General features: G+C 33.2%; 2 protein-coding genes across 7 annotated transcripts in view; one reads left to right on the forward strand and one right to left on the reverse strand.

Moving 5' to 3' along the window:
* Positions 1-12983, forward strand: part of LOC138306001 (cyclin-dependent kinase 4 inhibitor B-like) — a 637657-nt gene that overhangs the window by 248853 nt on the left and 375821 nt on the right. The window lies entirely within an intron of this gene.
* LOC138305998 (uncharacterized) overlaps positions 1-12983 on the reverse strand; it is a 343209-nt gene that overhangs the window by 154943 nt on the left and 175283 nt on the right. Inside the window, exons 10-16 of one of the 3 annotated variants that reach the window (XM_069246306.1) lie at positions 12870-12953; positions 11297-11366; positions 4816-5310; positions 3796-3849; positions 2968-3018; positions 2574-2816; positions 2310-2428 (exon numbers count right to left, since the gene is read on the reverse strand). The exons of 1 other annotated variant lie outside the window; for it this stretch is intronic. In XM_069246306.1, coding sequence (XP_069102407.1) covers positions 2310-2428; positions 2574-2816; positions 2968-3018; positions 3796-3849; positions 4816-5310; positions 11297-11366; positions 12870-12953 — 1116 coding nt within the window. The remainder of the gene's footprint in view (positions 1-2309; positions 2429-2573; positions 2817-2967; positions 3019-3795; positions 3850-4815; positions 5311-11296; positions 11367-12869; positions 12954-12983) is intronic. One more of the 3 variants, XM_069246307.1, reaches the window with a different exon arrangement.

Below are 12983 nucleotides of genomic sequence, written 5' to 3' on the forward strand. Positions count from 1 at the left end.
TTGGGCATATCATATACAAATATTGTGAAATTGACATGGATTTTCATTTCCTTTTTGGCCTATTCATTGATTTTTTACTGGCGAAAAATATGGCAAAAACATGATAATTACGTATAGAAACGGTCCTGGGAAATAACAAAAATTAGTTAGCATCTGTAAAAATAAAATAGTTTTGTATATTGTTCTATCGTAAGAAAATTAGGACAAAAAATCAACAGGATCGAGACTACATTCACCCTAATATTACAGAAAACATAATTTTATGAATTTTTCTATTTTCGGTCAGCAAATTTGCAGGGATGGTATATTTCAAGCTCAAATATCTCAAAAAGTAGTTCGAGAACACCCATTTATCTTTATAGATTTGAAATCTACATGAAAAATGCAAGAAAATAAGACCTGTTAGAAAAAAAATGACATGGGTTTTCCCAAAAGTATGGAGCTACCTTAAATCTTTATTGTCTATAATCATATTTGAATTCCATGTTAGTATTATTTGATAATTAGAAAATTACATAGCTTTACCGAGTATTTGACACAAAAGAAAGGCTTTGATCACAGTGTGATGTACATGAAACCGTCTAATTCCATACTATATTAACTGACTTTGGCCTTAGAATTATATAAATTTCATTAGTAATTCTGAAATAATCCTTATGGGCATAAACATCTCTATAAATGTTAATTGGCGGATATGGCATTAATCGTACGGAGATAATGGAGAAACAATTAAACAGAAAATGAGAGTGTTTGATCAAACTAGAAATCATTTAGATGCTTTTATTTACATAAACTGTATGTTATCCTAGCTATGTGTCATTCATTTGATTCCCCCTTACATAAATAATTCATGTTGTGATAACCAAATTCCTTATAAAATCAAAGTTTAATACATGAAATGATAAACCTTAATACATTTTGATTAATAGTATGATGTGCTTATGATACACAAAGCTATTTATCAAAAATAAAAATGTGGACCTCAAAACCTTTTGACTGTTTCATTAATCATGAAAGATGCTGTTAGTTTTTAAACTGAAAAAAATCTTAGTTAAACTTACTTTTTGAAGAAAATTCAAAAACTCGAAATCAAACTTCAATTGATTGATCACAAAATGTTCTGGACAATCAACATCTTAAACTTAAATATGAAATACAGTAAAATTAATACAATTTTGAACGAAAAAAAAATCAATTTGTCTTTATTTTTTTTTAATACAAAAACTTAAAATGGTGTGATTTGATACCATTGCCAACACTTTGAAAGCACAATATTTTGAAAAACAGCAACATTATACATATATGTGCTAATATACTGGATGTGGGACAATTGGTAAAAACTTGATTCTCTTACATAATAATCTGCTCCAACCCATTTTTATTCTAACTTTTGTTATTATTTCACTTTATATGCCTGTACTAAAATATTTCTGAAAATGCAGTTACAATCATCATCTAGCTTGAAAAGTTAATGATAATGCCCTAAAATTCTGAAATACTTTATAATTGTAATTAAATATTTTGATTTTGATTATTCTACAACATATAGTTATAAAATTTTACTTTATATTTAATGTAACTAAAGAGCATTAAATAAGATAAAGAATTTACTTTCTTTGTTTTCTCAATCTTATGATTGAAAAGTGCTGTGGTGCGACCATGGTATAATATTGCTAAAAAATAGACCTTGCCTGAAATGTTCACAATATCTACTTCAGGTAATGAGCCAATTGTTTAGAAAATATTTTTGGTGCACTCAAACTGGAAGTGGATTAATCACCATTGTTATTAATTGACATGGCCGAAAATAACACCAAACATTTTTATATTTTCTGTCTTAAAAATGTAGTCAACATTTTATTTGTTACATTTTGCCTACATATTTGTGATCATTATATGTAAATTATTTATACTCTTGAGAACATAATACAGTTTGACGACATAAAACATGATTTTAATACCTTTTAAGATAAAAAAGGGAACCTTGTCATACACCTTACTGGCCAACTTTAATTTGGCCACAGCACAGGCCTTTTGGACCTTTTGAATTTTTAAAATGTATTTCAAGGGTTCGCATTGATGTTGATAATATAACATTTAGTTTTGATAAAATTGGTTCGTGGGCAAATTTCCTTTGTTCATGAAAGAGGTCCTTTTAGCTAAATCTGGTGGAACTAGAGAAAATGTAGATAGGGAATAAATTACCGACGATGGACGACGACGCCAAAATCACTATGATCCTTCGGGTCAGAAGATAACGTAAACATACACTATTGTACTTATTGAGCATGTATAATCAATTTCCTTACATCAGACGACACTTGGTCGAGGTGGGACCCGACGAGGATCACAGGTGGAGTTCTGACATCGACTGCAGAGATGTCAATAGCGTAGGTAGCTATGTTCTTGAGCCATTGCTCCGTTATTTCTGTCAACATTTATATAAAGGTGCTATGCATTTTTATACAAATATTTCAAAAGAAACCGACGATCAATATTGAAACTGTAAATTACTTATGTAATTGCATAACAAATAGATGTGACTATCTTTAATAATCCATCCGTATAATTACCGTATCCTGCTGCGGATCTTTCTGGATCTGTACACATCTGTACGTCGAACACGACAACAAACACCATGTTACTTGACAAGTAACTATGGACCGTGTTGTAGAAGACTTCTTCACCGCCAAAGTCGTATATTGTTATAAAACCTTTCACCCTTTCATCATTCTCTGAGATCTCTGTGTGCATAATCTCCTCTATAACGTCCTTCTGTTCCCGGGAAACGTCTACGTCTTTCTTTTTCTCTAGACCTGTAGTTTAAAATGGACCACATTTGTATACAGTAAGCAACCATAGCTGATTAAAAAATGACGCCTTGAAAAATATGATTGAAGTATAAAATATTTATATGACATATACTCTATACATTATTCAAAAGGCACAAGGAAGGATGCCACTTACTTTCCACTTGCGATGGTTCCTGGTTAACTTGTAATATTGGAGGGTCCTCGGCTAAAAAAATAAAAAAATGGTTTTCTTCAAATCAAGTCCTCAAATACAAATTTTAGCGTCATTTACAAGGCGTACCTGCGTGCGATGGTATATCAAATTATACTATAATTTTTCCTTTTTTATTGACTTTTGCATATCTGTCAAAATTGTTGATTGTAAACAAAATAATGTAAAAAATAAATATGGATAGTTAGTAGTTCCGGTGTATATGTGCAATTGTACATGTATACGTTGGTTATGAAAGGCAAACAAAACTGTTTTATTCTCAAACATAAACACCAATATATAAATAAAAACCATACTTATCTTCGATATAGTGTGAAAGGAAAAGAAAATGTATTGGTATATAACAAAGATGGAAGAGATGAGCGAAAGTTTAGTGTTGTTTACATTGTTATATATTGTAACACATCCTAGTATTTGTATAATTATATGCCATATGTTATTTCACGTATGCTATGAAAAACAAAAAACTAATTATGTGTTATTATTAAAAGATTCAAAAATACATAAGCACGATAATAAATGTTGAGCATCATGTGTGTAAGAGTATGCAAAATGAAAAATGGGTAACTTGAAAGTGGTGAGCAAAGCTTGAGAGAGTGACCTCTCCAAAAACTGCTGGGGACATAAAACCAGAAAAAATGCATAATTGAAATGAAACAATGTGTATTTCCATTGTACAACGAACTTCTTGTATACCGAATTAAATGATTGTGACCCTTGGCGTTCGGCATAAGTACGCATTATTAGAAATCCATTGTTAGTCGTGCAAACCTTTTGTCTTTATCCAGAACCTTGAAAAAAACTGCCTTAGCATCTCTTTGAAACCTGTATGGAAATAGAACATACATTGTCGCCCAGCTTGAATTTCGTGTATCGGAGTATCATATATATATAGGATCTTAAATGAGTGTTCATTTCATATGAGATTTTATGAAACGACTTCTTATTTTTGGGAGCCTCATCGAACAAAAATTAAAACTTGACGAGACGAGTTTCATCAAATCTCATATGAAATAAACACTTTAAAGATGTTCCACCGCTGACAAATGACATGCTTCGCTATCAAAAAACAGGAGCAGAGGAATTAGTATTTTTCTTCAGTTTCAAATGTTATTTACTTTACACCATTACCACCATTGAAAAGTTTGAGCTTCTAATTTTATTTCAAGACAAAAATATTAAAAATAATTAATTGCATCCCAAACAAAATTTGTGGCACTATGTCCTATATGAAATGAAGTATTGATTGCACTTGCACTATTATAAAATAAGTTATTTCATATTATTTTTGTTTTGTTAGTTAGTCATATATATGATTAAACACCAATTGTTGAATTGATGAATATTGTTTACGCTCTGTCGGCGGTGGAGATAACTTTTATTACAAAACAAATTACGTCAAAATGGTTTCCGAACAATCCAGCACAGGCCGCCATTTTGTCCCACCGTCCTCGTAATCCTGAGTTCACGTCGTTTTTCCTGACGTCATTTTATTGTTTCTGTCTGACGTCAAAATGAATTTCCAGACAATGGAAATCGCTCCATGTCATATTACACTACAGACATATGCAAAAATATTGCACCGGCGAAATCAATGGATATCAGGCGGATTATGTGATAAATTGTTTTAAATTTATATCATTAAAGTGTTATCCGAAAATTCAATATTTTCTAACATAGCACTTCGGAAAGCAGATCGCATGTTTCATTTATATTACAGCAAAACACTAAGTCGGATTTCTGTTGGAACTGTTGATGCATTATAATTTAAATTATAAATAATAATCTTACCTTTCGTTTTGGCTCTCTTCAAGGACGGTGCATGTACCGCAGATGCTTCCGAGCTTGAAACACCCTCTTCTTCTGTCCGGCCTTGATCTGGTTCATTTCCTTGTTCTCTATCGCCAGCCTTTAGTTTTGTATTATGAGTGTCTGTCATGTTAATGGTGAACTGATCTGATTCTAACGCCTTATCTTCTGTAACTTCCCCTTTCTGATATCGATAAATGATATGCCGCAGCTGATGACGACCAGTTTCCATTTCTCCATGTTTGTCAAGTATTTTTCTTAACCCTGTGTCGGGGTTGTAGGCGATATAATTCACGTAAAAATCAGCTGTATCCGTTGAGCCTGGTCCGCCTTGTGGAATGCTTTCTTTTTTAAGTTGTTTGACTAAACATGATTTACCGACTCCTTTATGTCCCACCACAGTAATAGTTATATTACAAGGTTTCTCAACAGTCTTCTTTATTCCTTCAGCGTATTCCTGTTCCTGACGTATTTGTTCTAATCAAGATATAAATGATCAACATTAAACTATTTTTTTCACTGCGAAGTTGAAACGTGCTGTGTGAAAAATAAGATTAGCATGCACATTATTGATTCCATCGGTAGGTGGGTGATATCATGTCCTATATACATTGTAGCTGTTGTGATCCTAAAGGGGAATCAGAAACATTTATATCGTTTATATATGCCGTTTATGAAGTAGCATAAAAACAAAATAAAAACAAAATGCGTGAGCTGATCACTTGGCAAAATTTCTAGCAAAATGGTGAATAGAACGACGATTGGCCATCGTTTTCGCACGATTCCAATCGTCATCGTCTGGATAAGTCCGATGACTGTTAATTGAAAGTTCAAAATTTAATAACACTGGCCGTTTGAGTTTGTTTTGGTTTCATAGATCAATGTCATGTTTGATATGCTTGTTTTGCGAACTTAAGGCAGATGTTTCTTTATTCGTTAGGCACCAACACAACAATGATTTTCGTTGAAATTTCTGGAGCCGATTCGAATAAATTCGTATCATGCGGGGTACGTACGTGAGTTAAGATTTGTGCAACAAATGTTTATTTGTTTTGTTCATTTACGTCCCATTAACAACCAGGGTCATGTATGGACGGTCTCCCATGTATGTGGTTTGTAGTATGTGATTTCGGTATATTCATGTTTTGTCTTCTTGTATAGTGGAAATCTTGCCTTTTTTCCCACTTTATTCTGAGCGCTAAGCAGGAACAGAAACTACCACTTTTATTGACTGTGGTGTGTCTCTACCAGGGGAAAGGGAACAAGCAAAGAAATAAAACAGAGTGAGACTTTGTTCAGTGGTATACGATGTGCTATTGTTTAATTGAAAACTTGTCATCCCGCCTGTGTTATTATAGTAATTATAACACCAATAGTGCAGTGAAATTAATGCATACAGTTAGACCACCAAGCCAAGTTGTGGTCTACATTTTCATTTGACTTTTGTACAGTGCTATTATTAATTGTAGTAAATTAAATAGTATTTCCTATGGAATATATGGTCGATATATATATCAGAGCGTTGTATACAATCTTTATATTGCGCGATAGCACATTATGAAGCGATTGTCTGCAAAGCTCTGGCATCTATATAAACAAAAATAGAAATCAGAGAAAGCTTTCCAGACAATCTTCATAATGCACAATAGCGCATCGTACATTATGAGACGATTGTCTGCCAAGCTCTGGCAGTTATATAGATCATATAACCCATAGGAAGATAGTTAAATATTTATACTTACATTATTTACTCATTTTGGGGTTTTCTGCAAAAAAATTGTTAAGTAGGACCAGGAAAAACTTACTTAAAGGTTACTGTTCACTTAGAGAGAGAGAGAGAGGGGGGAGGTTTAGTAACAACAGTTTTTTTTTTTAAATTAAATGTACTGTATATCAAACACTCAACAGCCTCTTCAGTTTCGAGCATTTTAGAGACCAACTAAACTTTAAAATAATTGATTTTAAACAAAAATATATATTTATTCTAAAAAATGTGCTTTACAGCTGGGACCCAACCAGTAGACTAGTCGTGACGGACAATAGTCGTGATTATGTGCATATTCTACCGTGTATCCAGATTTACGAATGTCTGGAGCTGCTCACGAATACTTCATCATGGTGTTGTTTTGTTTATGTGGAAATAATATGTTCCATGAGATGCAAATAATTTTTTCCCAAATCATGACTACTGTTCATTCACGACTACTAGTAGGGTCCCAGTAGTTTGTCTTAAAAATGCCCCGTTCTCCCAGCCAATTCCGGTGAAAACCAATATTTCATGCTTATTAAAAAGTAACCTTTGGGAATAGATCTAAAAATATCATATCTTTATCATTACACAGGTACATTTAAAATTTCTTAGTGATATCGGTTAAGGTATTGTACCAATAAAAATATTATTTGCTTTTGAAACTTTTTTGTTACTTCATTCTTTATATGTTCGCATATTTTTTTCCCACTGGGATTGCATAAAGAGGGACAATTTGCTTATATGCTCAATTTCTAGGTATATCTTCTAGCGTAATGCTAGACACAATTAAAAGAAATAGCCAAAATATAGAAATGTACATGAACTATTCTTTAGGATTTCTTGTTAAGCGAAATCGATATTGTCTATTATTACCATTTTCTTATTTATATAAACCTCTTAAAATAAAATAGGGTTAGGAGAGACTTTTATATGAGTGGATTTAATTTATTTGATGTCATATTAACAGCCAGGGTCATGTAGGGTTGTTCAGTTTGTTTGTGGTGGAAAGCCGGAGTAACCGGATAAAATTCAGTGACCAGCAGTCAGTACCTGGCGACTGCCCCAGATGGGATTTGAACTCATGACTCAGAGGTGGAGTTAGGTAATGTGGAAATATGTCGGTGTATCTTAACCACTTGACCACTGTGACTCTGACTTTTACATGACAATTATATACAAAACATTTGAAAATCGTTTTTATCGCACCTCGGACAGAAATGTCCCCGAATGATTGGCGGAGAGCCGTCACGTGGTGACCCCCTATCACTTTATAGGGGGTCAGTAAATTTTATCATGGTGCAATATGGCGGCTCTAGCCCTCGCTTCAAAATTTAATCACATTATCTTAAAATAAATATACCACTTCATTACCGTAAAACTATATATTTATTGTTAATTTTTGTGTAAAAATAACTTTAATCGTTTTAATTCTTCAAATTACATGAAATGCATTTTTTAAATACGAGTTGCTTCCCCCACGCCAGTTTGAAAGTTGATGACGCGGCGAAAGTCAAACGTAACAATTCAAGCGTTTTCTAGACAGTGATTATAAACAAATGGAGGTGTTCGTACCTACAGATCAATCTTCACTCTACAATCAATTTATCGGCATAACTTTTAAGTGATTAGCTCAGCGAGAATGCACAGATGATCAAGGAGATTGTGCTTAAATTGTTAGATGGATCTTTGTGTCACTCTTGTTCGTGATTCTTTCAATATACAGACGGTCTGGTGTCGTATTGAGGTAGGCATACTATGCACATAGGAATGTCGAAATTATTGTTCATTTATGAATTATTCATTATCATTCTGCAGGTTCCTTATATAGTATATTTGAAAATTCTTGAAAGAAATACATAGATAAATATGTAGCCTAGGCCAATTATTTTAAAAGTGTCGATTGTTTGTTATCATTCGCACAAGTATGATTTAAGTTTGATTTCAGATTCTTGACCAAACAAATAGGAAACAAGAATAAATAAAACAAATAAATGGCCCTCGATGCGATAAATTCGTTATATAGTCAGTTACTGACCCCCTATAAAGGCATAGAGGGTCAGTAAGAAATAGGAGGCTCGGGCTACGCCCTCGCCCCCTATAAACCTTACTGACCCTCTATGCCTTTATAGGGGGTCAGTAACTGACTATATAACTAATAATATCATGCCAATATTTAAATCAAATATCAGAATCAGCATTTATTGCAGGGTTATTTAAGGAGATGATAGAGGAAAGTCAGAGTACACAGGGAAAAACCACTGACCAGCAGTCAGTCCTTGATACCTACTCCAAATGGGATTCAAACTTATAACCCAAAGGCTTCTGGTAAATATGTCGAGGCATCTTTACCACTCTGCAACCTAAGGCGACAGGCCCAAACAAGCTATTCCATCCTTTTCTCCTTCTAAATAACCAATGCGTCCTAATAACTTAACAATATTCATGAATTGCAGGGACACATATTAGGCAATCATTATGACTTAATTGTGTTTGGCTTAAAATTGCATGTAGAAAACAAGATTTTCATCTGGGATGGGAAAGAGGAAGTATTTGGTTTATTTGCTCACTTTCATGCATTTATATATATAATTAGCTAAAAAATCATTTCAAAACCACAAAGTTCGAAATTACTTTTTAAACTACCTCTTAATGACCTGTTGGGTGTCATGCAATCAATATTTAATAAATAAATTTTGGTTATTTTAATTGCGCAGTATCCATGAAAACTTGTAGCTTGATAGCGTTCTTTTGTGATTTTCTATGTAGGCATTGAGTGTTCGACGAGGATGATATTGTCTATTATTATTATCAATTTCTTACTCATATGAGAGAAAACAGTTTCTTTTCGATAAAATGGGGGTAGCAGATCTAGCCTTTTATATGATTATTCATGAATAAGCATATTTACATGGAACATGTAAGAATACACATGTTTTGATGTCTGTCATATACTCATATACGTAACATTTCCAAATCTTTTATACTGGGTATCATGTAATTATTTATATATCAGAATCAGTTTATCTATTGCAGAAAATTTGATTTTTAAATATGGTTTGTTTTTCAAATCTTTTTTTCATTTAGAAACATGTAAAGTTACAGTAGTATATCACTGCTACATGCATATATTGTATAAAATGAACAGATTTTGACTAAGAATTACTAATTGAGCTATATGCTGAAAGCAAATATCAGACTGAATAAAGTTTGCAAGATTAAATAATGGTTTCATGACACCCAAAATATTCCTGCAATATGGGATTATCTCCCCCTACTTACAGATTCTTTGAAAAACAATTGTATATACCTTCACTAACGGAGCATTTTTACAACAGTTCTTTCAATTTGTTGCATTGATAATATTATATGGTATACAATACTACATTACGCATGTATATATATATATATATATATCATACAGATAAAACTCTTTGAAATCAGTACGTTTAATAATGACATGATTTTAACTTTAAACAAAGTTTTAATTACTGAACTTAACAATGCTGTAACATAGCAAAAACAAACATTCTTCATGGAAGAGTATGAACTGTAAAAGCAAAGTTGGACTAATAGGAAAAGATGATATAACTATAGATTTATTCAATATTAAAATTAAAAATTCAATGAATTTGTCAATTACTACTAAAAACTGACTTGAAAGAATGTGCTTTCATTACCAAAGTTTTATTTATTACTTATTATTGAAGTATTACGTATACCTAGTAAGCTGTTCTAGCTCCATGACAGAGGCCACATGAGAAAATTTAATTGGGATCGAATAAAGGGAGGTAATTTTCTAATTCAGTATTTGTTTAGCTATACAAAATTTCCGAGCATAATGCTAAATATTGAATTCTATTAGACCTCATGTTTATAAGAGTGCCTGCGATTAGTTGAAAATTATCACGTGACTGAGAATTAATAACATTGAGGGGTGTGGGGGTGGATGAAGCATCATATTTTACCGAGATGCATGTCCCCATGTCCATGGTAACCGTTCTCCATCCAAAGAGTTATCTCCCCTTATGATTGTACTACGATATTACGGACGAAGAGCGTATATACTCCAACCCTCCATAATTACTATATATTTTTATTTAAAATCTTGTAACCTATTTTATTCACAAAAAAGTGTGTTACATGTAATGGGTACATTCATGTGCTTTTTGTTAGGTAAATAAAATTAGGATTAGACGTAAAAGAATCAGCTACCTTCTGAAGATTAGGATACGTATTTAAAGAAGCAGCTACCAGTTTTGAATTGGGAGTGCTAGTTATATCCCACTTGCAATAAGTTGTTTTCAATAGTCTTACAGACCTGATGTTGGGTCTGTACCATGCTGAAATGGAGGAATGTTCAAGCAAACGGACTTGACCTTAATATAAGGTCACAGTGTCAAATGGGCTAAAATCTTTGAATTACCGCGAGGTCCTTAACGTCTCTCAATTCATCCGCAACACTCCTTAAGGTGTTGCTCCACTAGAAATCTAATACGTCTTATTAGGTAACAAATGAAATACACAGAGGAAATATCACGTGAATATGACAAGTCTTAATAGAGATGTGTTGCTCTTGAATGTATATGAACGGGTATTTAAACATTGCCGTCGATCATTTCAGCCACCGTCAATAGTACAATATATTTTTCAAACAACAACACGATCATAACAAGTATCAATATAACAATTTAAGCGACAAAAATGACAGTTTACCTTGTCTCCTTGCAATGATTGCATTTACATCTGTATTAAACACAGGCATTTCCCCATCTTCAGTCTTCAGCTATAATCACAACATAAACGGTAAATAAAATATCGACGATTAATATCAGCAACGTAGTACAACTCGACTAAAAAAAATAAAAATATGTTCGCATTTAGATGTCAATTTTAAAATTGTAATCGTAATAATGAGTCTCTGCAGTAATAAGTAATTGTATAACCCTGATGATGAAAACAGTTTAGTGTTGCCAATATATTTTGTTTAAATGATTGACAAAAATGCTTGGCTTTTGATTTCCAAATTCAATGCATTATTTATATATTATATTTCGTTATTTAGCGACAATGCTATTTTAATGATACTGAATGGTTATATGGGTTCTGTAGATGTTTGATGAATAAATCAATTCATTACACATCTCGTTATGTCTTAGCAGTAATTTCAATTTAGCGGCATGGAGGAAAGTTATGGCTTCGGTAGGGAGAGAAACTCAGAAACTTTTTTTGTCATAACTTTTTACTGCTAGTTTTTGTCATTCATTTCCACCAGATACCATATTGGATTTAATGGCGACCTGTACGATAAATGGGTACGTGTACGCTCACGAATGCTTTCCTACACATGTCCGTCCAGGTGAGAGCGCTCAACATTCTGAATACGCCACAGCTATTAGGGAACGAGCAAGATCAAGTAATTTAGGTATAGTACAATACTATAACATAAATAACAATCATATATTCAGTATACTCAACCGGTTTTGTAAATTTAATGATGGTATACCAGTACTTTTCTTTTGTATCTCAAAATATTCTATTGTTTTTCTCAAATATGACAAAAATGTGTCATGAATATTTTCAACTTTTTAGTTAAATTCGAGATGGCGCCCATTTAAATGACGACATCCCCACTTATGCAATGCTAACATTTTGATTTTTGATCAGTGGGTAATAAGGGTTAGGAAAAAATGGTTTGGATGTGTGTTTGTGTGTGTGTGATGGTAAGAGGGTGAGTGTGAGGGTGTGTGAGGGTGTGTGAGGGTGTGTGTGTGTGTGTGTGTGGATGTGTGTGTGAGGGAGGGTATGTGTATGTGTGTGAGGGTGTGTGTGTGAGTGTGTATGTGTGTGTGTGTGTGTGAGTGATGTGTGTGTGAGAGAAAGAGAGAGAGGGGAGGCATGTGGGACCCTCCTAGCCCATGCTCTATAAAGTTGCATACTCAGCAATGCTAAAATCGATGGAAAAATATCGATATCCGAGACAGTTCATACACTTTTAAACCCGTACAATGTGTACAATATCAGTTGTATATCATTACCGCATGGCAGAAGATGACCTTTCTAAATCTCATTCGAATTTATGATGTTTTAAACTGAGAAATGAATAGTAGCAACACACTAAAAGGTTATATTCCCATCAAAAACTTATGGGACTCAATTGCAAATTGCAACAAGGTTGTCTGGTATGATCTTGTAATAAGACATCTATCATGCTTGATGCTAATGAACAGTGCTTAAGTTAATAATTTAATATCAACTACTTTAAACGCAAGAATATCAGTATATTAACCTGATCAAGATTGGCACCTTTGTCTAGAAGCAAAGATACGATATCAGTCCGACCTGTCCTTGCGGCTGTCTCCAATGCATTGGACTGGAAAATAAATGTGATAATAAGGTGTAT

This window comes from Argopecten irradians, chromosome 13 (genome assembly GCF_041381155.1).
Source record: "Argopecten irradians isolate NY chromosome 13, Ai_NY, whole genome shotgun sequence".
Classification (NCBI taxonomy): domain Eukaryota; kingdom Metazoa; phylum Mollusca; class Bivalvia; order Pectinida; family Pectinidae; genus Argopecten; species Argopecten irradians.